This window comes from Siniperca chuatsi, linkage group LG4 (assembly GCF_020085105.1).
Source record: "Siniperca chuatsi isolate FFG_IHB_CAS linkage group LG4, ASM2008510v1, whole genome shotgun sequence".
NCBI lineage: Eukaryota > Metazoa > Chordata > Actinopteri > Centrarchiformes > Sinipercidae > Siniperca > Siniperca chuatsi.
In genome coordinates, this window is record NC_058045.1 from 3857468 (window position 1) to 3884948 (window position 27481).

Below are 27481 nucleotides of genomic sequence, written 5' to 3' on the forward strand. Positions count from 1 at the left end.
TTGATTTTGTCAAGTTGTGATTGGTTCTGACAGGATGAAGTCTCGTTGCCTGCTTTTCATTGGCTGACCGAAGCAGAGTGACGTGTTGGATAGACCAATAGGAGGCTGCCACACTGTGGTTAGGAGCGGTCCCGCTGCCTGCCTGAACATCTTCACCGCCTCGGTCCCTTTCTCTTTCTCTATCGACTAGTCTGCATCAGGCCCTGTCCGAGGAGCTTGCAGCCTTGGGTTTCACGTCGCCGAAGCGCTGAAGAGGGGCTGCCACGGACACAATTTGCAATTCAAACTTTTTTTTTTGTTTAACATAAAAGTGAAGACGACTTTTAACTAGTGCGGTGTGCGATGTTTAGACTGATCTTTTTGGCCGCTCTTGCCGGGTTCACCCGGGCCAGTGATGTGCTTGATTACACGGATGATGATTTCGAAAGCAAGATTGGAGACCATGGGCTCGCACTTGTGGAATTTTTTGCGCCTTGGTGAGTCTTTTAACGTTTTGTGTAGAATACTTGTTTGCAATCGTTAAATAAGCCAACGCTAGCTTACTTGCTTCGAGGTGAGCAGGTCAGCTAACTGACGTTCACTTGCACAACTTATAACACTGTAATGGATCTTTTTTTAAAGTATATAATTTGTTGTATAAATTGCAAACTGCATCTCTGTTTGCGTCTAACATTAACAGAGTCGGTAGTGTCAAATTGTGTTTGGTTTATTGGCAAGTGACCAAACGTTAGCATGTTAGCTAGAAGCGGAAAGGTGTAAACCAACTAGCTGTATTGGGGTTTTTTGTTATTTTATTTACATTTACATGGACCATTGATTCAAAGACAGCCACAGTTTGACAGTACATGAAACATTATAGACAATTATTTATTGTATTGTATTTATAACTGCTTTGAATCCTTTTCAATGGAAACTACGTGCGAATGAGGCTATAAGGAAGTTAGGGGTGTGTCGTTTCGCTGTTGTAACATTCTGATTGGCCAGGGAAGTTTTGGTGTCCACCTCTGATTGGTCCAGAGGAACTGTGACGTGGAACCACTGTGCCAAACTTGAATAGATTTGAAGTTAATCAAGAGAGTATTTGTTAAAATGTTGAAGTTAAACAGTTTATAGGACTTTTAGTTTTATCTAGAGCGGAAACGTAACTATCTAAGCAAAAATGAACTGGTTCCAGTTTATCATCAGATGTATCAAATTCCACACTAGCCCTCCCTCAGGATCTTCGCCAACCTGAGACCTGAATACAGCTTAAGTGTAATTTGTTTAACTGATCCATATCCTCTGTCCTTTAGGTGTGGCCATTGTAAACGGCTAGCACCTGAGTACGAGGCAGCCGCCACACGTCTGAAAGGGATTGTCTCTCTGGTCAAGGTATTGCATAATGCAGTTCACTTAACTTTGTGCACTTTAGTGTGGCTTTCTGCACTGTAGTACTCTCAGTGCCTCTTCAGAAAGTGAATCATTTTCTTTTCCCTTAGGTTGACTGCACAGCCAACAGCAACACATGCAGCAAATATGGTGTCAGTGGCTACCCGACCCTGAAGATCTTCAGAGATGGAGAGGAATCTGGTCCTTATGATGGTCCCAGAACTGCAGGTATTTGCCTATGATGTGATTTTACGTGTACACCTGTCTCAAATGTCTTAAAGGTTCTCAACCTTGCACAAATACTCCATTTTTTTTTATATCTGCTTATTTCTGTCACCTCATGGTCATCTTTATGTTTTCTGCCTCTCTCCATCTTTTCTTCTCTCTGTGTTGTTCTTCTGCTATCCTCTCGCTCTCTGTAGATGGGATCGTCAGTTTCCTTAAGAAGCAAGCTGGCCCAGCTTCTGTGGAGCTCAAGGCTGATGCAGACTTGCAGAAGTTCATTTCAGACCAAGACGCAAGTGTTGTTGGTGAGTTACAGTAATATGAATAAGCATGGGATATTAACTTGAGCCCAGTTTGGGAAAATTTTGACTGCAGTGACAAGTCACTGTCCCACATAATCAACCATTGTTCGGATATCATTGCAATGTAGTATTTTGCTGACAACATTGGTGAAGTTTGCAATGGGACGATGGCTATTGCATCTTGATCTGAACATGATTAATTTTTCCTTCCCAGGGTTTTTTGCTGATGGCCAGAGCACAGCACAGACGGAGTTCATGAAGGCAGCCAGCGCCTTGAGGGACAACTACCGCTTCGCCCACACCAACTCTGAGGCTCTCCTCCAGAGCCTCAACATTGACGGAGAGTAAGTAGCTCTTTCTGGCCTACTGGTCATTCTGGCTTTGACATGAGTCCATGGGAGCAGATATTTGCAAAAGAGTCAAAATAACTTGCTTCCTTACACATTTGATATCAGCTGTTAGTGCAGCAAGACTACAGTGACATGTCCTTTTTTTTTTTTTTTTTTTTGCTTTTGCTTTAAGGGGAGTCATCCTGTTCCGCCCACCACGGCTCAACAACAAGTTCGAAGACAGCTCCGTCAAATTCAGCGAGGACAAATACACCAGCAGCAAAATCAAGAGGTTCATCCAGGACAACATGTGAGTGTTGATTTTCTTGAGTGAGGACGGTTATCTCAGTCCATGCCCCATCATCTAACATCCTTATACTTATGCTCCAGTTAGGCAGCAGAGATGATGATTTCTTTTTATTTGCAAAGCACAATACATTTACAGTAGTTGTTCTTGTTGGCAGTCGTAAAACGTAGTTGTCTTGCATAGTAACAGCACATATTTACATACATGACCCAGTGCCAACAGGACCTTGTGCAGTAGGTGAGGTGTCCACTCTGCAAACAGCCAGCTCTCTCTCAGCTCCGGGAGTATGGCTAAATAAATCAGGGAAATGCATACATTTACTGTAGGCTGTAACGAACAGTGTTTGGTACTTGTCATGAACAAATACTGGACTTTATAATCTGGTGTCGTGACATTTTGGAGGTTAATAAGATAACTGAGTGATTCTGTTTGATTAGAAAAATAAGTCTTTGTCGCTCATCGTGGCTGGACCATTATCTGAGGCATGGACTGAAACTGTGCTAATAAAACTGTAGAGAATCAGAGCGATGCCTTTGTGTTTGTTGAAGGCATTACAGTTGAAAGAGGATCATTCTCTTCAACTCAGTATAATGAAAAATTAATGATTGGAGATACATGGGTACTTGTGTCCAACTGGCTTGCCTGTTAACCTTTCCCAGAAATGCCTGCTCATTTTAGTTGGCTTATGCCATCTGAGTTGATGTGGCCAGGTTGTTAAATGTTTTTTTTGTTTGTTTGTTTTTGTTTTTTGTTTTTTTTGATAGTGTTCAGTAGTAAGCTTTAAAAACACAAAGGTATTAAACCACTAGCATGCTGTTTTTGTTTGCTGTGCTTTAAGGGCCACTTTAGATTTATATTGTATTTATTAATTTATTATTTTTAGGAGTGAATCCACTTTGCAGTTTTTTCTGTATATTTTGCCAGGTTTGTGTGATAAGTGACTTTACATTTAGTTAATTTAAAGGCAGGCATCACACGTATTTGACTAAAATAAAAGATTACAGTAGTTGTACACATGTCTCATCTACATGTGGTTTACCAGCGTTCCCACTCACCAACAGTCATGTGACAAAGCTTGCGGATGAGACTCCTGTATTCTTTATCCCTATTTACTTTTGCTTTGCTCCAGCCTCATCTCTTGTCTTAAGACTAACTGCAGAACATCAGTATGTTCAGCGTATTTAAACTTTTGTGGAGACTTTCTGAAAGATGTGAACGGTGTGATCAGAACAAATGTTTGCACTTACACTGCTGTAAACCATCTGTATCACTGTGGTTGTCCATAGCTGGCTAAAAGAGTATAGCTTTTGTTAACGGATCTATTCTTACTTTCTCTCTTCAACTCAGCTTTGGAATCTGCCCCCACATGACAGATGACAACAAAGACCAGCTGAGGGGGAAAGACCTGCTGGTGGCTTATTATGATGTTGATTATGACAAAAACCCCAAGGGCTCCAACTACTGGAGGAACAGGTAGGTGTCACAATACCAGAATTTTAAACTTCAATACAATACTAGTATAAAAAAACGATACTTGATACCTCTTTCGATACCACGGCAAAAATAGAAAAAGTCCTAGGCACACAAATTAGGATACTATTTTTTATTAACCTGCACAGTGTTGGTACAGAAAAGGTCTCTGAACACATATTTAAGGACTAGGTGATTTTCTGCCCTGTTGTTTCATCTGTGCTTTGGATTCTAAGTCTGATCGTAGATCTGTTTTTGTTTTTTATAGCTTCGATACTTTCAATACTAAATTAACTGATGTCGTATCGTTTTAAACACATGGTATCGAAAATGTATCTGAAGTATCGATACTTTTTTTTTTTTTTTTACTCTAATCTCGCCCCGGGGTTGTTCTTTCCTCAGTCCTGTGCAGTGGCTGTTGACTTTCAGTTTGAGCTCAAATCTCAGATGCTTGTTGTGACTTTTTTCTTTTTCTTTTTTTAAGCACAAGTACACGGTGTCTCCTCTGTGGCAGTTAACCACAATTTAAGAAACAATATGGAGATGAAAGCTTTTTTTATTTATTTATTTATTTATTTTTTGCTGCAAATGCTTAGCTGAACTCAATTTTGTCTTGTGTTTGTCCATAGTTGGATTTACCTAAACTTTTCACTCCCTAAATACAGCCTTTGATTTGAGATGCCACTTTCATTGTCATTTTCAAAGCATGGCTTTTAACCACAGACCAAACTAACATTTTACAGGGTGATGAAGGTGGCTAAGGGCTTCCTGGATCAGGGCAAGAAGCTGAACTTTGCCGTGGCCAACAAGAACATATTCAGCCATGATGTGTCTGAGTTCGGCCTGGATGGCAGCTCAGGAGAACTGCCTGTGGTGACCCTCCGTACTGCCAAGGGAGACAAATACGCCATGACTGAGGAGTTCTCGTAAGTCGAGTCAAATGCTATTTTATTTATTTATTTATTTTATTTTTCATCATCAGAATTGACCCCACATAGCATACACATTGGTAATCATTTAATTATACACACACTCTACCTTTGGATAGCTAGTTGACTTTAAAAGAATGTTGAAATAATGAGGTTTAATAATACTAAGGAAGTGCTACTTTGTAATTCAGTGAATTATCACTTCGTGCTTGTCTAATGTTTTTGGGATGTGGCTTCATAATATTCAGTGCTGACATTTTGAGTTTGTTATAATCACGTTTATTACGACAGTCAACCCTCCATCCAGGTAAATCTTTCAGTGTGCCATAATGTGGGCCACAGTGGCAATATTTTGGGGTTTGGTGAAGTCATCAGCAACTGAAGCAGGAAAGCTAAATCACATTTTCTGGTGATGTGAGTTTTTATAGGTTTTTACAATAGTCACATGGTACCAGACAGATCTGTAGAAGAGATGAATACTGCTAAATGAACAGAAATACAGTACAAGTTACTCAATTTAATTTGCCTGTAGGAGCTGAGTGATTAGAAATTGTACATTAGAGTCTTATTAATGGCTTCCAATCCAAGTGAAAACTTAATATAATAATAATAATAATAATAATAATAATAATGATAAATTGATTCTGCATGTGTTTCCCCAAACACTCTGTTTCCCTACAGATTACTTAAACAAGTCCTATATTTGTTCTCCTAACAGTCGTGATGGAAAAGCTCTGGAGCGTTTCCTGCAGGACTACTTTGACGGCAAGTTGAAGCGCTACCTCAAATCAGAACCCATCCCAGAAAACAACGACGGACCTGTCAAGGTGCGGTGGTGATGATGATAATAATATTTATTATCTTATATAGCACCTTTCAAAAACATTAAAAAGTGCTTTACAATAATAAAAGTCAATAATAAGATCCAAAAGCATAAGATCTATAAAACAAGAAAATAATTTAACAACTAATACCATCAGTTAAGAAACAGCAATAAGATAAAAGTGAGTTTTAAGAAGATATTTAAAAGAGGACATGAAACATCCAGGAAGATTCTTAATTTCTACTTAATATGTGTAACACCCTAACAAGGACTAGCCAGAGTAAACAAGTAGTCACAAAAGATAAAGCCTGAATCAGAACAGTTACGGTGTGTTTAATAATGCGGGTTATGTACTGTGATCATAGGCTAGCAAATGAGTTGTGAAAATAAAACCGGCAGTTGAAAGCAATGTGTATATAGCAATTGGTTGGCGTAGCAGCTATCAATTCTCCTATGTATAAATGGCTATGTATAAATTTAAGCATTTAACATTTTAATAGCATAATGCTGCCTTCACATTTTTATATAGTTTTGATTACTGGCCCGGATCAGATGCTGTTCTTGTTGAGGGCCTACAAAAACTGTGGTTTGCAACAGATGTAACACTACAGTCACAGCGATCTTGACTTAAAATACCATCTTGAAAAAATACTCAGTTAAGAAAAAGCTACTCATCAATCCATAATGAGCAAACTGGTGACGTCTGTCGTTTGTATTCAGGTTGTGGTGGCTGAGAACTTCGACTCCATCGTCAATGACGACAGCAAAGACGTGCTGATCGAGTTCTACGCTCCGTGGTGCGGACACTGCAAGAACCTGGAGCCCAAATTCAACGAGCTGGGAGAGAAGGTGAGGGAACGGGCTCCAAACCTACTGCTATTGCAATGTTTATCAGATTAAAATAATACTCTGAATAAAAGCAGCATTTTAAAGACCATAACCAAAGAGAGGCTTGTAGAAAAGTGTTTACACAAACTTAGTATAAGAGACCTGGGGTCTATTCCAGAAAACAGATTTAGTGAAAACTGAGTTTGTTACCCGTCGAGATGAGGGAAACTCTGGGTTTTCCGTTCCAGGAAGAGAGGTAACTTAAACTCTGGGTCAGTTACTGCAGTAACGGACTCTGTGACTCTAGCCTACTCGCTGAGTTTCTCTCTGCCCCGTCCCTCTTACAGAGCCAGACACGCTGTTTTTAATTTTCTCATTGATTTAGTCCGTATCAGTGCGCTATCCAAGCACATCCCTCCGCTAAGGAGGTTTACTGTCAGAATCAAAATCCTTGTTGGATATTAGTTTGTTTCTCAAGACTGTCTAAAGTCACTGCTTTTATGCGCTGTCATTTCTTTGAACAGCGCTCACATTTAAATATTACACAGCATCAAGTCAGCTCAGAATAAAACCTCTGCATGTCCTCCTGTTTTTGTAACACTGACTGCACACAAGACAGCTGTCAGTTAGAGCAGCTCCACTAAAATGTTTATTGCACATATTGTTTAATCTCAGTTTAAATTATAAAAAACGATATGAAGCTTTAGACACGTAGGATCAATGAATAATTATCACTCATGATGTGATTGGTTGCACTGGTGGAACATAATTCCTGTAATATTGGAGATTGTTGTGTTTGTGAGTGAGCAGTATAGTGGTGCAGCTGCAGGATGTGGTTTGAAAGTGAGGTGGGGGTTTTGTGTGTGTGTGTGTGTGTGTTTTAACAGCATTTCAGTGACTGTGTTTAAATTTACGAAATTTGTTGACGTAGCTGAAATAAAGCAGAATGCTGTTGATCCAAATAGATGTATACAGTTTTAAAATCTACTGTATTTGAACCTAAACGCCTTTTCAAGTGCAAACCACCCAAGACATGATTACTGGATCAGATTGTGAGCTTACAGTTGTGTCTCTGTCTTTGATCTATAGCCTATAATGTTTTTTAAATCTTCAACTACATTTTTCACCTTCAGTTGCTGGCCCCTGTGTTTTGTCACATTAAAGCTGAACTAATATATTTCACATGTAATGTAGGCTATGGCCTAATACAGTCAGATCCACCAATTCATCATCCATTAAGGAAATGTAAGTCTGGTAAATGATGAATTAATGGAAGACTGAATAAAACTTTGTTAACTTGACACTTTCCCCCGCTCTCGGGCTCTTTTTCTTTTTAATGATAAATGTGCACAGTCTGCATGCATTATCTTTACGTCCACTGGATTAAAATGGAGGCTCTGCCTTTTTATTTACCTGTTGCCATGGTGAGTTGTTGTGTCAGAGCTCCATTGATGACGGCTTTTTTATAGTCCTCATGCATGAGCTTAAAGAGTGAACATACTCAGTTGTTGATAGAACTCACTTCTGGAACTGAAAACTTTTGTTTCCCATCTCAGTGTTAGTCAGAGTTTGTTGAACCTGCTTTCTGGAATAGACTCCAGATTAAACAACAACTTGACAGAAAGAAACTGAGGTGGAAGAGTGGAGGGACCTGTTGTCTGTCACTAATTTCAGTTCTGTACTTTTGTATGTAAAAGAATATAAACATAGTTCTATAACCCATACAAACCGCTTTATGCTTCAACTGTTTTACTGGCACGAAGTCAAAAGTTGGTTTGTGTGGTCCAACCCAAAGACGGACCAGACAAAACGTACAGACTCTCTAGAAGTAGATTTTGTAAACTAGCTTGCAAACCGTTAACAGTTTCTCTCCTCTGCTCTTAAAGCTTGCTGATGATCCCAACGTCGTCATTGCCAAGATGGATGCCACAGCCAACGATGTGCCATCTCCATATGAAGTCAGCGGGTGAGTTATGAGTCACTTCAATGTAATATTCAGGCTTCTCTTAAGCCTGGGAAAACCTTGAAGGTTTGTGAATTATAGAAACATAATATTTTGAAAATATAACACCCAAATTCATCAACACTGCTCACCACATCCCTTAGAAACTGTGTGGTGGAGAATTGCTCTGATCATTCACTCGACAGGATAACGAGGAGGGAAGAAAGGAGATACTTCCCAATAATGGCCAACAAGTCTTACCAAAAAACACCTCATCATGTTCTCATTTTCTTTTTTATTTAATTCTTTAATCTCACCAAACAAGAGTCATTGAAAGACGTGGAAGTTAATTAGAGCTGGACTGATAAAACAGCCAGGCAGATATATCGATTCAATATCTGCATATATGTCGGCCAATAAGTAACAAGAAATTGCAGCACAGAAATTAGGTTAGAAGTAATTTAGAAACAGTGACTCATCACATATTTTGTCCACCAGAGAGCACTGACGAGTTGATTTTTATTATTATTTTTTTTTCTCCCAATTGTAAAACGTCCAGCTCAGTATTTTTCTTTGGTCACAATTCTTTAAAAAAAAAAAATTAAAAAAAAAAATCGTATTATCGGTATGTGTTATTGTTTTGTTTGTTTGTTTTTTAAATTACAATCAGCCGATATATTGTTTATTGGATTTTTTTTCACACATAACACATATTGACACGGTATCGGCCTCAAATCCTGTATCAGTCGGGCTATAAAGTTAATTATGTTTTGTGGCTGTGTGAACTCTGGATAAGTCATTTTTGGCATCTTGGTCAGTGTGATTACAGATATTAGGTGACATGTTAATGATATTAATTCTTATCTACTCAACCTTTGCTTTTCCAGTTTCCCCACATTGTACTTTGCCCCCGCTGGACAAAAGATGAGCCCAAAGAAATACGAGGCAAGTATCGGCTTGAGTGATGGTTATAACAAAGTGAATTCAGTGGAAGTTTGTATCCACTCTGCTAATTGTCCCGTCTCGCCGCTCATGTTTCAGGGAGGTCGCGAGGTGAGCGACTTCATCTCCTACCTGAAGAAGGAGGCCACCAACCCCTTAGTGATGCAGGAGGAGTCCAAGAAGAAGAAGAAGAAGAAGGACGACAAGTCAGAGCTATAAAAGCTCCTAACAGGAACTCAACAACCCCACCCACACACACCCACCCACGCACACATACACACACATACACACCCACAACAGGAGGAAGAGGATTGGGGAAATCCATGCAAAGAAAGAACTAAATTATATTCAACTCTCTTAGTGAACTACCGAATGCTCTGAAGCCAAGTCAAAAAGACGCGGCGCTCCCGTTTAGGTCCTCAGCTGCTCTGGGGAAACTGTGGAAGGTGGAGAGGTGGTGGCCAGGGCCTGCCCGATGTTTAAAAACAAAAACAAATTTTTAGGGAAGAGGGGACAACTTTTGAAAATTCTGATTTTTATTTCCCCTGGTCTGTCTATCACACCTCAGGCTGATGCACTTTGGTTTGACCACCACTGGTTTCTCCAGTCATGTCGCTTTGGTTTTTGTTGTTGTCATCGTCACAGGGGATAATGGTAATGGTGAATTCCTTTTATTTTCTTTTTTCTTTTTGTAACACGTCTTTGTTTTTGTACATTTGGAAGGATTGTGAAATAAAATGGCCCACAAAACCAAAATGCACTGTATGATCTCATTTAAATATTATATTATAAATATTTTATCATGCTGCCTTTTATCAACTGTTGCTGAACTATTATTTTTTAATTTTATTATTTATTATTATTTTATTTGTTTTTTTAATTAATCAGTTGGTCTATATAATGTCAGAATGGTTTAAAAAAAAAAAAAAATGTCCACAAGTTCCCAGAATCTAAATAATTTGTTCTGTTCAACCTTCAGTCCAAAACCTACAGATATTCAGCTTATAATGATGTAAAACAGAGAAAAGTAGAAAATCCTCACATTTTAGAAGCTTTACATTTTATGAATTTTTTCCTTAATAAATAAATTAAACACTTATTCAGCTATTTAAAATTGTTGAAGATTAATTTTTGGGTCAATCGATAAATCAGTAAAAAAAAATTAGCACTTGTCATATAAATTAGATTGAAATTTATTTAGTTTGGTCTGCAGATAATTATACAAACAATTTGGGGTCCAAGAGAAAAAAAGACAATCTCATCGTAACATAATAGTACAAAACAATGCAACATACTAGATTTTCTACAGTATTAAATGTATTGTCACTTAAGTACAGGAAGAGCTTGTTCTACAACATAATAAACTGCGGATTAGAAATTAGACCCAACACCTCATGCTAAAAAACAGCAGAATGTAAGATTGTCATTACACTTAGTCAAACTTCAAGAAGAAACTTGTTTAAATTGGCATTGTGTATATAACCCAGTAAGTTACAAGTTTGTGGGTTTTTGGTGAAAGGTACAGCTGAGATTCTGTGGCACACAAGACTGTATACACACCAAACACCACAATTATATTCCCGTGTATGTGAACGCACCAAACCTCAGGCATTTAACGGCTTTGGTTCGATAATTTTAAAAATTGTTAATGTGTCACTTGTTCGTGTCTGTGGCCACAATCTGAGTTGGTTAAGATCTAATGTTGCACTTCTGAAACATAATTATTTTGGACAATAGCGCATCCAACCAGTAGGCGGCGACTCCGCAGGTATTTGGCAGTTGAACGCTTTCTGTCAAAAAATAAACGAGGAAGAGAAAGAGCCAATCAGATGGCGAGCAGAGTGGACTTGTCCAGGCGTGTTCTTACTGTACACGTGCTGCTCTGCTGGAGAAGGTAACGTAGAAATGATTAATTCTGTTTTTATTGGTATGTTGTTCTCTTGTGTTTTTTGTGAACAAGTCTATATCTTCGCTTTAGTCTCACGGGATAGTTTTCTTCGAGGAATGCTGTTTAGTGTCTTGTTTGACGTGGCTCTTTTCAGCTAGCTAGCTAAATGTCAGTTGATGTTCCAGGACGGAACGCCAAACTCCATTGAAATATCTGGCAGTTACAGTTACAGACTTTGCTAACGAAAAGCAGTTAAACACTACAAAATGAGTCCCCACTTTTTCTGAACCCTTAAGGGCCAGTGGTCAGCTCGGCTTAATTACAACTCACCAATCACGTATTTGTAAATAATTGTAAGCTTTTTCTAGTGATAGTTTGGTCACACGCTGCCCATTATTCCCTGCTCGACGAGGCAGGCACCCACGTTCGCTGTGAACGAGAATTTGGTAGATCGCACATATACTAACTTACGTCTAGAAATTATTAAATACATTTTCACATGCAGGATTTACGAGCGTAGTCTAAGTAACGTTACAGTATATTTACCAACAAGGAAACTAATATTAAACTGCCGGAATTTTGAATGGAGTTTGGTGTCACTGTAAGACAGAATGGCATGTGTTTGCGTGGAATATCTCGGAATAGTGCCCCTCTGATATTTCTTACTTTCATATATAACGATTAATTGGCTAATTAGATTTTTTTAATTCATCAAGCAGACAATATAGTCTGTTTGTTGCTACAGGATTTGCGTGTTATGTGTTGCTGTCAATCACCTGCCCCTTCAAGTCAGTGATATTTCTGCATGACCACGTCTGCGAAATGTTATGTGGGTTGTAAAATAAAGGAGTTATAAAAACGCTCCTTTAGATTGTATCTAATGTCAGTTTGTTTTATTGGCCAAATGTGGTCTCATTAGCAATGTACTTTTTTTGTATGTTGCCCTCACACTGCATGTACACACAGTGAGATAAGAACCAGGGTTATGCAACAGCCCCAGTAACAAAGGTACAATGCTAACCTTTTTTTCAGAGCTTTAAGATTTTAAAAATAGTCATTCTTGAATAGTAGGGATCACCTTTCTTTCCTAATGGATGTTTTCGTTTTGTGTTATTTCCTCAGAAATGACTGCAAGGCAGGTTTCATTGGTTGATGATGGCACAGCCATCAAAAAGGAATAAAGCCACCTTGTGGGGGCTTCTCAGCAACTACCAGTATTTGTGCAAATAGTGCAAATCGCCCCATGGATAACGCAAGAGCCAGGAAGAAACACCAGCAGAAGATAATAATCGGCAACATGAAGAGGAAAAGAATGGACAACCACAGCGAACTACTGGATTCAAATAAAGTGGTCAAAAAAGCTAAATCGAGCAACAAAAACCAGGAAAGTCAAAGCACTCTGAACTCTGAAAACAAGAGCACTGATGTATCTAAACCTGGACTCTCTGTGTCTGAGCCTAAAGCTTCTGACCACCACAGTTTAGTCACAGCCCTCAGCAACAGCTGGGAGGTGGACAGTGGTTTCGCCTCGGAGGCCAGTCCTCCGGCCAGTGGTCGGAGTTCACCATGCCTCAGCTCGTGCCCGACCACAGTGGTGGCGTTGGACTGTGAGATGGTGGGGACGGGGCCTGGCGGGCGCTGCAGTGAGCTGGCACGCTGCAGCATCCTGGACTATCATGGCAACATATTGTATGATAAATATGTCCGACCGTGTCAGCCCGTCACAGACTACAGGACTCGCTGGAGTGGTATCAGGAGGCATCACCTGCACAATGCCACCCCCTTCACTCAGGCTAGGGAGGAGGTGAGGCCCGCTTTGCTTTTGGATCTGAAATCTACTGACTGATTCTCTTATCTCCTCTCTAAATATTTTTGTTTTTACGAAGTGTACAATGAATAAGTCTGCATAGCCAGTGAATATAAATAGATAATGTCTGACGTTGGGTGAAGGCGTAGTTAGGTAGTTTATTGACTTAGATATCACAATACAAACATAAAATGACTGAACAGTGAGGTATTGTCTAGAAAAACTGAAGCTGTAGTGCAGGTTAAATGGGTAGCACAGGAAAGTACAAATCCAGCTCCTCCTGAGGAGGAGTCTGGGAAATATTGGCTGTGTTTAAGATACCTTCTGTGCTGTCTATAAAATTTAAATCATACATAAGGCTCCATTATATACATGTCAAAGTGGATTGAACTGTCAAGTCCGTCAGCGTCAAAACTGTCCTGTTTAAACCAAATACGCCCTCAGCCCAACTGACACGCCAAATTATTCATGATCAGTAACGCCAGGTAAATTTACATTTGTCCTCTTCTGCACTTGCATTGCTTCTCTCCTGTAGATCTTCAGTATACTTGAGGGCAAAGTGGTCGTTGGCCACGCCATCTACAACGACTTTGAGGCGTTGGACATGCTCCATCCAGGTCACATGGTCAGGGACACCTGTACGACACGTCTCCTCAGCCGGTTGGCTGGTTTCCCCCGCGAACGCTGTCCCTCCCTCAAAATCTTGGCCAATAAGCTGCTGAACAGGAGGATACAGGTGAGACTTCATGAGAGACTTCATGCACTGTAAATATGTGATTTTATTTCTACAAGAAATGGAAAACTATTTTTTATCCAGTTAAATTTGCATATCCCCATATTATCTCGCATATTATTTACTTAATGATAAGGTTTTCATTGAAACTACTAAAAGGTACCTCAATCATGTGCATTAAGATTTCTTGCCTACTTGAACTGTTAGAGCGTATGATCCAAGTTGTAAAGAAAATGTTTCTAACTAAAACACTTGTAAAGAGAGATTTGTATTGGTTCTCACATGCTCTCATGCAATTATTTTGTTTTGCTGGTGTATTTATCTTATTCTTACCAGTAATGGATCAAAAACAGGCTGTGCAGTACATCAAAGAGCTTTATAACAGAAATATGTAACAGAGATGTAAGGATTTGGTGTCCCTCAGAATCAAACAGAAGGGACTCTGTTCAGTCAAATATTTTCCACTGACAACAGCCTCAGCAGACCACAGAAAGCTTCCGTGACAAGTCATGGACTCATGAACCAGTTGCTCAGTGAGCCATAAGCCATTATGTCTGCTTTTGTTGAAGGCAACAAGTGTACGCTCCTCCTGGGTAAAGGAGAAGCATTTAGGGGGGAAATTTAATATCTGAAAATGAAGAGTAAGTTTAAGGTAAAGTGGATGCTGAAACCCAACTGACACATTGTCATGGCCAGAATCATAGAGCGATATTATCCAATCAGATATATTTGTATCAACGCATATCGGCTGATAAGTAACAAGTCATTTCAGTACATAAAAACAAAAGGCATATGTGATGTAATTAAGAAAGTGTCACCGTGATGTTTGTCCATCAGAAAGCACTGACAAGTTTATTTTTCAACTGTGATGCGCTGCTCAGTACATATCTTGGTCACAGTTCTTAAATAACCACATTAGAAATTCCTATCAAAAAAAATTTGTATTAAAAAACAAATATTGGCAGTTTGCCGCCTGTTACAATTGGAGTTCTGTCCTGCTTGTGATTTTTGCCTTTTGCTTTTGATGATTCAGCACACTTCCACACATCTGGCAGAGCATGTTATTTATACTATCAATTTAACTTTCATGTTGCAATATTGGTATCGGCCTCAAAAATCCAGTATTGGTCGTGCTGTAGTTGGTACACAATTTGATTATAATGATTATATGTACATGTGACTACATTGTAGTTGGTATTTTTATAGTCTGCTCCCAGTAAGAGTGCAGTTTGATTTGTTGTTAACCATGCTGCCGTGTCTGTGTTTCCCTGCCCAGGTGGGGAGGAGGGGTCACTGTTCGCTGGAGGACGCTCAGGCCGCTCTCGACCTCTACAAGCTGGTGGAGGGCGAGTGGGAGCAGGAGCTGCAGAACAAGCTGAGGGGGGACGACGCCCCACACGAGCCAAGCTTCGCCTCCTCAAACCACTACATGCAGGACGAGTACTGGCCAGATGATGTCATAGCTGACAGCCAATGAGAGGAGAGTGTTCATTACATGTGTGGGAAATACCTCAACAGATCCCTATTACATGGTGATGTACAGTACACAGTCGGAGCAGGTTCAGATAACTAAATAATGTGAATGAAAAACATCTTGACAGTATAGCAAGTATGGGTGAAAAGTAATTAGAGAAGTAAATCCAAAATGGGTCAGTTTGGGGGGTAATGTGACAAGATTATCTGCATTGTCTCATATAAGAAGATGTACTGTATCACTTTGGGGAAAATAACTATTGAATGGAAACACTAATTTATTACTTTTAAACATGTTAAACATGTTTGGAGTTCCTAACAGCATATTTGTTGCTGTGATACCAGATATTTGCCAGCAGTTGTTAGTTGTCAAGTTGGTTGTCACAGACTTGATTATGTTTATAGTGTGATAAGTGTTGGTGTTCTTAAAAGTTTGGGGTTATTAACTTATGATATGCAGAGTTTGGAGTTCTCTTAACAGTATCTGATCTTACTTGAAAGGTAAAGGTTTAACTTTTAATAGGACATGAGACTTATGTTAGGCCACAGACACAGCTATTGTGGAAAACACAACTGTATTTTTCAGATGTTAGTTTTTTCAAATGTCTGTTCACATGAGAACATGAAAAATACTCAAGTGGCTGCTTTGAGCATGCTCAAAAGTGGCAGCTTTTAAAATGTTTTTCACTCTCTATAAGGCAAAAGAGAAACACATTTTTAAGAACTAAACCTGGGGCAACAAGTTTAAACTGTCGCAGTTTCATGTTTAAACTGTTGCAGTTACCTCCATGTATATGTGGCCTTAAGTGTTTTATATTGGAACAATCGTGTTGTGGTATCTCATTACTTCTCATTGTAAGCTGCTCTTTAATGTCCCAATGAAATGGCATCATGTTAAAATGAAACACTTTCACTTTGAGTGAATGTGACAACACCATGAAAACACAATGAGACATATTAAAAATGTTTGTCTTTATAGTTGTGCCTCTTTTATGTCACTTTAAAAGTCTTGGATAATTACGTTATGTGTCGTGCTATTTGCAGAGGAAAAGCTCCAGCTACGGTTTCATGGTCGTCCTACTTGATCCAGTGCCAGATCAGCATTAACAGCAGCATTGTTAGCAGCAGTAGCATTAACGGATGAAACCACGGCTCTGTTAGTGTTGGGAAACGTTTTCAGGATCATCCAGACCAGCTAGTCAGAGTCTGTCACAAACACTGGATCAAGTTACAAAATCCACTGCGGTAAAGGTGGGCTGACCCCAAAAAGCAGAGAATGTTTAACACAACACTACAGTGGGAAGATATGTAGTCAAACAACAGCACCATGTTCACTTTTAACGGTTATGGTTTTTGTTCTCTCCCAGCATTCCCAATTAAATCCCAGTGACTGAAAAACTTAGATCCATGTGAGACATTGAGCTGAAATGCTGCACAGCTTTATGTGGTTGTTTTCCATTAGTTTACATGTCAGCATGACAGTAGATTATGATGCATTGTAGTATATAATTTCACTTACATTAACTAAACATCAAAAACAGTGAGCGGCAGGTGGAGCTGTACATTTTATGCTCCATGGCTCTCTAAATGGCTTTGTCCTTGTGCCTCAGCTTCTTTCTCACTCAAACTCACTCAAACCCATGAGCGTGCGCACACACACACACACTCTTAAAGCCTGAACTTGGCCCCACAGCTCAGGCTATAGGGGAGAGAACAGAGAGTAGCATTGTTGACCAATTCCATCTAATTTTATTCCCCAAATCGCTTTATTGAGCAGATCAGGCCTGATTTAAAAGATTACTAGTCGGCTGCCTGCTCCTTCATCGCTGCATCTGGAGGAAAACGTGTGTTGGTGACGTTAGCACTACCAGGGTCAGAGAGAGGAAAGTGGCTGATTTCCAAACATCAACCACACAAAAGAACAACCGGCTGCAGCAATGTGTCCACAGACAGTTGAATGTACAGAAACCCGCCTGGAGAGGCAAGTAAAGAGGCAAACATCAACAGGGCCTCACATTAAGGATATAAGTGAAGTTTACAGAAATTAGATGGTTGTTTTAAATTAACTACTAAACCCGGGGCTGTTCTGGTGGCCTGGGAGTTTGGGATGCTGGCAATGGGGTTGTGGTGTCCCCAGTTCAGGTCCAGTTGGGTACCTTTGTTGCAAAGAAGAATTTACAGCATTTATTTGGGCCTGAAAGGGCCTAAAAGGTGCTATGCTGATGGAGGGCCCCAACATGTTTGGACTAAAATTCATTTTGTGGTTCTCTTGCACACTGAAAAACATTTTGTTTAACAGTTTTGAGCTGAAGCCAGGTGTTTAAAATACAGTATGCAAACCCACAAGCAAATGACAATTTTTCAGATATACAGACACACCATCATCTTAGACAAGACTTAAAGGACCGACATTTGTGTAGGTTTTTCCTTTGCCAACTTAAACAAAATTGTCCACTCTAGAAATACTTTAAAATAGGATCTAATGAATCTAATGACGAGAATATGTTCATGATGATCAGTGGCACCTGACCACCATGATTGCAGGATGTGTTTGAGGGTTACTTGGTAAATTATTGCACAAAGGTGTATTTGAACTGTGAATGGATAGGCACTGATGTCAGTTACAGATGAAACAACAGGAAGTAAATGGAGGCCTCTCCTCGTACACATACATACCCGTTAAGCCCCTGCTAATGTTTCCACTGTTCTTGAAAAAGAAATCTTAAAATCAAAGGTTGTAGACTTTTCTTAACCTGTTGAGGGACAGTCCTAAGCAAAACCATAGCAATTACTATGATTACAGTATCCTGTTGTATTTACTGTCCAGTGGCTCTTTGTTAATTTGTTTTCACACCTCTCTGCTGCTTAATTACTTGAGATTAAACTAGAGATTTTTTACTCAATCGCACTCAGTTGCGATTAGACGTAAAGACTGAGTGCTCACAGAATTGATCACATTATATAGACCTTTGCTTTCAGCTCCTAATGCTCGCAATAGCACATGCTCAGCAACACAACTATCAAGGTGACTGGCAAGTGCACGGTGTCATTATGTTCTGTGTGCTGAGCTATAATGTGTATGTGAGAACTAATCTGATCACGGGGATTTGTGTATAGTTTTGGGTCCGTGTTTACTGATATGAATGCACGTAAGTCTAAATCCAAAATCTTGTGGCAGAAGGCGGTGGTTGTGGGGTGGCAGGGTAGGATTGCAACTAACGATTATTTTCTTTGAGATATTCAATTTACAACAATATAAAACAGAGAAAAGCAGCAAATCCTCAAATGTTTTGCTTGAAAGCCTGGAACAATTAATTGATTATCAAATAGTTGCTGATTAGTTTTCTGACGATCGACTAATTGATTAATTGACCAGTTGCTGAATGAATTTAAGCCTGTTCATGTTGCAAAAATGAGAGCATATGGACTCTGCATGAAACCTGATGGCAGCTACAGACAGAGTTTATGCATAGTTTGTTAGATGTATATATTGTATAACATTTGTTGTTACAAGGGTACGTTTTTGCCTGTTGTTCTATCACCACAGTATCTCAAAAACCTAGACAGATATTTGGGGGATTAGATTTAGCTGCTAATCAGGATCTGGGATTGTCTAAGTGATGAATATTGATTTTAGTCCCATATAGAGACAGAGACTATATTTTAAACCCCAGCCGTTTGTTTGCAGAGTAAAGAAATCAACAAATTAAAGAAAGTCAGTCCTATTGACAGAAGGGTGTATCCGTTGCCATTGAGATAATATTGCTGCTGCTCCCGTTAGAAATGTCACAAACATTAGAACCAGACTGAACTTCCATTCAACATCATGCCTTTAAACATGTGAAATAGACCATTCGAATACAGGCTCTCTTCTCACCCAAGTGATCACATTACTGAAATCAAACTGGGAATCAGCAGTCACAATGGTCACTTTTCACTCCATCCAAGTCTCCTTGGAATGCAATCAAATCCCTCCACAACCCCTAAAACCACGTCTTACCTAATGTGTGTGCTCAACATTACATCATCCAAAATGTGCACTGGCCTTGCCTGTAATCATGGGAGCACCTCCACCATTGGCCAAACACCCTCACCATCACTTCCTCCCTCCTCCCGCTTCTTACCACCCTCTGCCACTTTTATGCTGATTAAAAAGAAAAAGAAATCTGTCGGATGTAATCTGGTGTGACGCCACTAATCCCAACGCTACAAATCATAGGTCTCGTCCACCTCGCTCCCCACAGAGCCCTGTGACTTCCTGCCAGCAACTTCACATCTGCCTCAGGTAAGACTCGGCCTCCTCTACTGATGTGCCACTTCACGCTCTTTTCTTCCTCGGATTCTGTGCAACTCTGCAGCTCTTCTGGGTCCCGCTGTAGTTCAACTGATGTTAATGGAGCAGTGATTTTGACCAGAGACATTGATGTTCTCTTATGAAGTGGCATGAAATAAAAAAAAAGGATATTAGGCTTTGACTCCCAAACAAACTTTTCTCATATAATATTTTGAGGTATTTAAGTGCTAAATCTAATGTGAATCTAAGTGAAGACTTGTTGTTGTTCATATCTTGCTCAGTAGATGCATCATGGGACTAATAACACAAGCAAGGTTCAGAGCTGCATTCCCACTGTGAGCAACAAGTGAGCAAGTGCTCATGGTACTGCAGCTTTGGATTGGAAGTGTCTGCTGAGTGGCATTATGTTATAATACAAAGATATCTGTAAATGTGATGCAGTGGTCTTTAGAAATATGTTACAGAGACACAGTAGAGCAGGTGGGCCGTCGTTTCTTTCCTCCAACCCTCTGCCTCCAAAATTTCAATGTCTAGGAAACTGACTAACTTATATTCAATATAAGGACATGGAGTAGCAATTTATTTGAGTTTTTCCACTCAAAGTGTTTAAGTGTATTTTAAATTAAGCCAGGACTGCAACTAACAATTTTCATTATTGATTAATCTGCTGGTTATTTCATCAATGAATAATTTTGGTCTATGAAATGAGTTTATTGTAGTGAATATATTTAAATATGTCATCCAATTTTTTGAAGTCCAAGGTGACGTCTTCACATTGCTTGTTTTGTTTGAGCCATTGTCTAAAACCCAAAGATATTAAATTTGCTGTCACATATCCGAACAAATGAGAGGCTAGAGCTCGGTTGTGTTTTGTATTTTTACTTGAGAAATTATTAATCGATTATCAAAATAGATCAATTGTCTGTCAGTCGATTAACCAATTAGCATTAGAACAACAGGATACTGCATATGCTACAACACACTCTGAGAAAAAAAAAGTTTTAAACTTTAAATCTAGTTAATGGGAGATTTACAGTAAGGGAACATTCAGGTTTATGTTGATTGATTTTACAAATTATACAAACTGAACATTTATGATTATACAGAATTTATCAACATGGTCCTAAAGAGTTTAAACCTTGAACAAAACAAATGTGAGCATGTTGATTATGAAACCAAAAGACTCTCGACCTTAAATCTCCTGATAAATCATCCAGGAATGGGCAAGTGCTAAATATAGCCGAATCAAGGTACCCTGTGATAGCAGAGAGGGTGGGATGAAGAGGGATTAATGTGGAGTACAGAGTGTCAATTGTTTTTTTTTACTGAGATTCATGTGAATCACAAATTACCTTTCATTTTCTTCCAGACAGTACGAAGCTGATATAAAGAGCAGAAGATATGGCTGTGGTTGTAAGTACTCGCACTTTTACTTACTTAAAACTGTGCTGGTCAAAGAGAACTAATCAGTGCTGATATTTTACATGGCTTTCTGAGCTGTAACAGGGGCACTGGAGGGGGAAAGGCCTGTGCTTGAGTAATACTCCCCTCACACACAAGCCCATTGTTATGAATGCCATCAACAGCTACAGTAGCCTTAGCTGCTAATCTCTGATCCCTGCTTCACGTCTACCAGTCCTTACCATGTATTTACAGGCTTTCCTGGACTCATGTGAGGGGGATTAATCAAACACTGAAGCCTATTGATTATGCTCCTGCAACACTGGTGGACAGGCATTTTGTCACACATGGATTAGATATGTTTAAAACCTCACACAACCAAGTCTTGTGAGAGAATTATATTCACATAGCAAAGCATTTAGCTTTTGTCCAAAGCGACAATGAAGGACAGAACAAAACTTGATACTTAGATCACCAGATTTACAAGCAGTCAGAAGGAGGGAGTACAAAGTAAATCACTTGTTACTGTGCTTACAAGCAAACAGTGTTGTGGTGTGAAGGTGTTTTCTATCAGCCATCAAAACACCTGCTGTGACGTCATTAATTGGCCTGTGTCCCAGCAGACATTTTGACCTGTCGTTGCAGGAAAGGCACAGGTGTAACTAATACCATTAATTATAGTTGCAATTTGTAGGACTGGGTATCAAACCTCAGAACTTTTTTGGTATCAAATTACGTTGGAATCAAATATCTGGTCAGATTTGTAGTCTTTTCTATTTATTAATCAGATCATTTTGTCAGTCTTAGACTTCATCAATGCAAAGTTCTTAAATGGCTGTTTGTGTTTAGACAATTTTCAACATTTAAGAACAGCTTCTTTTGTTAAATTAAATCTGGTATTGACTAGGCACTAGTAGTAAAACAATTATAGAAGATACCCAAGCTTTGTTGCTTGAAAGCTCAGTTAACATGGTAAAGTTAGCAGCAACAGTGCTGCTAATTGTTGCGTCTATGTGACACATCAACAAGCGCACAAATAAGATGTACTGAATTTACACCGAACTACAGAATACTAGTGTCAGCTGCAAGGTAATCAATATCCTGGCATCCCTGAGGGAAATTTGCACCATATTAACTTAACATATTAACAGCAACACTTAGACCTGTAAGTGTACAACCAAGCTGTACTGTATGTTTGTGATCCTAATAAGTCGTCTGTTTTTACATTAATACTGACCCCTGTCTTTTCAGAGTGGAACTTACCGTATGGTGTCGGAGGAGGAGCAGGCTCTCAGGGCCAAGCTGGAACGTCTCACCGTCAAGGACCACGGGCCAGTGTTTGGACCCTGTGCCAGCCTGCCAGACCACACCAAGCAGAAGGTAGCCAGACATGTTCTCCCATTATCAAGTCAGAAAAATCTGGACACAAAACATAGTTACGTTCAAGAATTTAATCACTGCATTACATTATATCAGTATTGATGTATTAAATTATATACAGTATCTATAGAATAAATCCAGAAATTAAGCTAAGGCTCTTGATCTTAATCTTTTCTAAAAGAGAGATGAGTTTATCATGCAATATCAGCAGACACAGGCAACTGAAGAGAGCCTGGCTATGCTGACACAACCCACCTGCAGTAACAATTGTTAAAAGCAGGCAAATTTGGCAAACTTGAGTTCTTCGCTACCACAGAGAATGCTAACATGAAGGCAAGGTTGGACTGATCAACTGAACTGAATATCAGGCCAGTTAGAGTCAGATTAAACCAAATTGATTAGATAGCATTGTCAAACAGTACTCCTCTGTGCTTTGCAGCTCTCCCTGCACATTCTTACAATCCATCATTCACTGGCAACATTAATAAACATAACTTTTCATTTACTTTTTGACTGTATGTCACTAAACTGTATAAAACCAAAGCTAGAATCAGAATCAGCTTTATTGCCAAGTAGGTTTACACATACAAGGAATTTGCTTTGTGTAAACCTACTTGGCAATAAAGCTCATTCTATCCACAATGTGAGCTAACAGTCTGGTCTGGCTCCCCCTACAGGCCAAGGATGAGCTGAATGAGACGGATGAGAAGCGGGTGGCGGCAGTGAAGGAGCTCCGAGGAATGATTAAGGAGAAGGCAGATGGAGGTGATGAATTGGCCAAGGGGGTGCAGGACACGTTTGGGGAGAAACCAGACAGTTTGCTAGTCCGCTTCATCCGCGCCAGGAAGTACGACGTGCCCAGAGCCTTCGAGCTTATGAAGGGTATGTCAGGAGAGTCAACAGTTGCAGACCCAAATAGACTGACAGAATTTTTTTCCACCAGAAAATCTCAAACTAATTATATCACATGACTGAGTCTGGTGTCTGGTAAATTATATAATGATGGACAGACAGACACATACTGCTCCAATAGTTAATTTACACCCCCCCAAAAAAAAATCTGACTTTGAATGACACGTTCTGTTTTTGAAGGCTAATACCATTTAATATATTTTTGCACTGACAAAATAATGCTAAAACTTTGCAGTGATTTTGTGTTTCCCCCACACATTTGTCATTGCCAGGGTGAAAAAATCCTTTGAAACAGGATTTAGATCATCATAGGACACAAAAACTCTCCACTGAAACCCAGACTGATTAAATAGTTTTAGGTGCATTACCAGCTCCTGAAGTCAGTGTGACCCAACCTCCTTTATCATTAATAGGAAAAACACAAAAATGTAGCTTTTGTATGAATTAATATTCTAAAGTGTAATAACAATTAAAATGACAGCTATGATTCCATAGTTGCCAGAGGGACCTCTATCATTTTGGTAATGGATGACATGACCAGTCAATACTTGATACCAAAAAATGCTAAATTTACAGCCTGATGTGACCCTAGAATCTGTTCCTGTCTTTCCACCAAGGCTACGTGCGCTTCAGGAAGGATTACCCAGAGCTGTTTGAGAATCTGACCCCAGAGGCCGTACGCAGCACCATCGAGGCCGGCTACCCCGGCATCCTGCAGAGCAGGGACAAATACGGCCGCGTGGTTCTGCTTTTTAACATTGAGAACTGGGACTATGAGGAGATCACCTTTGATGAGGTAAGTGAGTGGTTCTGGGTGACCACATATCCCACAATGCACCTGCAAAAGCATGGTTCCGAACTCACTTTTCATTTCAATGGGTAAAGGGAGTTTTGATCTCGTCATAATTGTTTTTCACATTGCCCCATTTTGCTCAAACATTAACAGAAGAAAATCAAAAATATGATTCCAAATATCAGCACGATTTAAATCAATGAACAGCCAATAAACATGTGTGTGTTCAGATCCTGCGTGCCTACTGTGTGATCCTGGAGAAGTTGCTGGAGAACGAGGAGACTCAAATCAACGGGCTCTGCATCATTGAGAACTTCAAGGGCTTCACCATGCAGCAGGCGTCGGGAATCAAACCCACCGAGCTCAAGAAGATGGTGGACATGTTGCAGGTGGGAAAATCTAAACTCATCTCATGGACTGGTCTATTACTACAGGCAGATTAAAGGGTGGGAGAGATGGATATTCTAGACATGAACACTGCAGATGAAAAGTTTGCGTTTAAGATTTCAGATGGCTTAAGCTTTTATAAAGATTGTAAACTCTGCACACCTTGATACTACAGTTAAGTGAAAAACATTTTTTATTTTCTTATTCTTGCAGTATTCCTCACAGACGATTGTGTAGATTATTCCTGATGTCTGATTTTAGGTTAGAGTGAAGAAAAACGCTCTCCCCTCTCATAACACCCAGGTGCTATTGAGGAAGGCCTTCAAGTGTACCAGGAAGAGCTGCTCAGTGGTCAAAAGTTTTACTGATCCTTGGTGTTAAAAATGTTCAGTAGCTGTAAAGGAAAGCACTAGAGTAGAAAAAGAAATATAAGGGAAGTCTTAACAGTTTTTCTTCTTTCTGCAGGGCTCCTCTTCAGTGAAGGTTTTATTGAGAGTTATATTACCAAACCATCTTACCTTTTCTTTTTTCGCCAGGATTCATTCCCTGCCCGTTTTAAAGCTGTGCACTTCATCCACCAGCCCTGGTACTTCACCACCACCTACAATGTGGTCAAACCACTAATGAAGAGCAAGCTGCTAGAGAGAGTGAGTTAGACAAATACGATTCAATAATAATGACGACGGCTCTGACTGGGCCTTCCTGCACCCTTCAGCGTGAGATCCAGGCATGTTAGAGGAAACTGTCCAAACTGAGAGAACACCTCCCGCGCTGGTGTCGGTGCAGGGCTTTTATAACTTATTGATAAATTGCATGTAAAATAATACTGCTATGATGTGACATGACATTACAAGACACTCCCTGGCATTGTAACTACTTACAATGTCAGACCCGGTTGTGAAATACAATGGTGCCAGCAGTAAAAGTACACAATTGTTAGCATCAATTATCTTAATTTAGCTTTTCGATATTTGGATTTAATAAAAAGATTGAATCCAATTTGAAGATTTATGTTTTTCTATTTCATTTATAATGAATAATGTGTTTAACATATTTCATGTAACAGTGCTTCTTATTGGTAGAGTTTGCTGCAGGCCTGGGACTGGTTTCTTCTGATTAGCAGAACTGACTGTTGGCTGCTGACTCCAATAATACTCAAATACTCAAAAACTACCTATAATACCCCAAAATGCCACTTTATGGTGTGTTTAAGCATTTTATCTGTTTTTCTGATATTTAACTCTCTGTTGCACTGAGTTTATAAAGACTTCCCACCTCAGGGTATTATAGATACACTTAAATTAAATTTCCACTTATTTACATGTTGGATTGTCGGGTGCTGAAAATACAAACAGTCTCAAAGGCCTCTAACAGCTGCTGTCCTTGCTCTAGGTGTTCGTCCACGGAGACGAGCTGGAAAACTACTACAAGGAGTTTGACGCTGACATCCTTCCCTCTGATTTCGATGGAAAAGGTTCCAAGTACGACGGCAAGGCCACAGCAGCCAAGCTGTTCGACTAAACATCCTCCCTCCCTTTGCCAACCAGGCGAAGAGCCATTATATATTACAAACCCCACAGACAGTGGAGACTCAAAGCCCAATCTAGCTGTGTGGTTGTAGGAATAAAGTTATGAATGAAAGTGTGTGAGAAGTTCAAGTGATGTTGTTTTCCAGAGTTCCTGAGAAAGCAGTCGTGTCTAGTCAATGAGACCCTCAATCATTATTCCACTCCACAGTATTCTGCATAACAGAATGCATATACTTTACACTTTTGCAGATTGTTTTCCAAAGCATAGCATATGTATTAAGACTTTAAGACTGCTTTTCTACCTTCCAGGAAACCACTGACTTCATTTCACACCAGTATAGTTTGAAAATCAACCTTCTTAGTCTGAAGACTGGCTTGAAATAGGCAATTCATCACAATGAACATTCAGGTGCCTTTATTTTTTTTTTGCCAAATTTAGTTTTTTTGGGGGGGCAGGTGCTGTTTTGACGCTTCCTTGTTGGTGTGTTCAAAGAATCTCTGATATTCAAGATCAAGATCCATTTATTACACAGAAAGACCAAATTCACTATATTCTTTTCAACGTCCATAAGATCTTAGAGTTTGTTTGAAAGTCTCCAAACAAGGAAACGTTTTCACAACTGCATTACTGTAGCTGATCAAAAACTAACGGTGACCATATGTCCACAGTGGTGGATTACCTATCTTAAGCAGATATAAAGGCTTTGCAAGTTGATTTTCACTCCAAATGAATGGAAGCCAGTGGCTGTCCCGGAGGCAGTATTTAATCTAAAATGGCATGGTTTGGGAAATATTCAGCGTTACAGTAAAGCATACATAACTTGTAGTTAATGGGCGAAAAATGCAAAAGCACCAGTATGATTCTTGGAGCATTCAGATACATTTAAGTCTTTTAATGTAATTTCATGAAGGAAAAATTGATAAAAAATATTAATTCAAAACACACAGGCTGACCCATGTTAAGCCAAATGAGAGTGCTTGCCGCCTGGCTTTGAACAAGAGATTTTCTGTCTCTCATCTCTGTTAAGTTGTGCTTTGTTTGGACCATAATTCACCCACACAGCTTGATTTAACACAGGCAGGCCCCAGCTTTCTCAGTCTCCACCCTCTGGCCCCCATCTATCCTCGAAGTACAAGGCTGATATTCCAACAAGTGCCTGTCTCTCCTGTGTTTTTTAGATTGTTCTTCAATATGAATATCATTAAGTTTTACCCATTGTGCTACCTGGTGCACCAAGAAGAATGTCAATAAATGTACAATAAACTGTATATAAATATAAATTGTAGTCTTTGCATCAATTTCCAAATCTAAACAAGACTAAGAGTCAACAGCCGTGCTAGCAGTTCTGTGAAGCTGTACACACACAGCGGTGCTTTGAGCTAAATGCTAACATGCTAATGTTAAGCAGGTATGTTTAC

General features: G+C 39.6%; 3 protein-coding genes across 5 annotated transcripts; all 3 read left to right on the top strand.

The window, feature by feature from the left end:
• Positions 1 to 120: 120 nt before the first annotated feature.
• On the top strand, positions 121 to 10221 carry pdia3 (protein disulfide isomerase family A, member 3). The gene is made up of 13 exons (XM_044192664.1): positions 121 to 476; positions 1293 to 1371; positions 1479 to 1596; positions 1791 to 1898; positions 2110 to 2239; positions 2418 to 2534; positions 3879 to 4004; positions 4745 to 4927; positions 5649 to 5757; positions 6474 to 6602; positions 8468 to 8547; positions 9411 to 9468; positions 9565 to 10221. The coding sequence occupies exons 1-13, from the start codon at positions 343 to 345 to the stop codon at positions 9682 to 9684; spliced, it is 1491 nt and encodes a 496-aa protein (XP_044048599.1). The 5' UTR covers positions 121 to 342; the 3' UTR covers positions 9685 to 10221.
• Positions 10222 to 11209: 988 nt separating this feature from the next.
• isg20 (interferon stimulated exonuclease gene) lies at positions 11210 to 16344 on the top strand. 2 transcript variants are annotated; one of them, XM_044192693.1, is made up of 4 exons: positions 11210 to 11359; positions 12476 to 13157; positions 13696 to 13896; positions 15170 to 16344. In XM_044192693.1, exons 2-4 carry the CDS (start codon positions 12597 to 12599, stop codon positions 15368 to 15370), a joined length of 963 nt encoding a protein of 320 aa, XP_044048628.1. In that variant the 5' UTR covers positions 11210 to 11359; positions 12476 to 12596; the 3' UTR covers positions 15371 to 16344. The 2 variants fall into 2 exon arrangements, with proteins under 2 accessions (XP_044048628.1, XP_044048629.1); XM_044192694.1 differs by lacking the exon at positions 11210 to 11359 and adding an exon at positions 12320 to 12361.
• A 3190-nt stretch (positions 16345 to 19534) lies between these two features.
• rlbp1b (retinaldehyde binding protein 1b) lies at positions 19535 to 27343 on the top strand. Of its 2 annotated transcripts, none has more exons than XM_044192695.1 (8): positions 19535 to 19651; positions 21030 to 21073; positions 22313 to 22441; positions 23119 to 23323; positions 23971 to 24149; positions 24377 to 24535; positions 25070 to 25180; positions 25926 to 27343. In XM_044192695.1, the coding sequence occupies exons 2-8, from the start codon at positions 21062 to 21064 to the stop codon at positions 26052 to 26054; spliced, it is 924 nt and encodes a 307-aa protein (XP_044048630.1). In that variant the 5' UTR covers positions 19535 to 19651; positions 21030 to 21061; the 3' UTR covers positions 26055 to 27343. The 2 variants fall into 2 exon arrangements, with proteins under 2 accessions (XP_044048630.1, XP_044048631.1); XM_044192696.1 differs by having other exon boundaries at positions 19630 to 19651; positions 21034 to 21073.
• Positions 27344 to 27481: the final 138 nt, after the last annotated feature.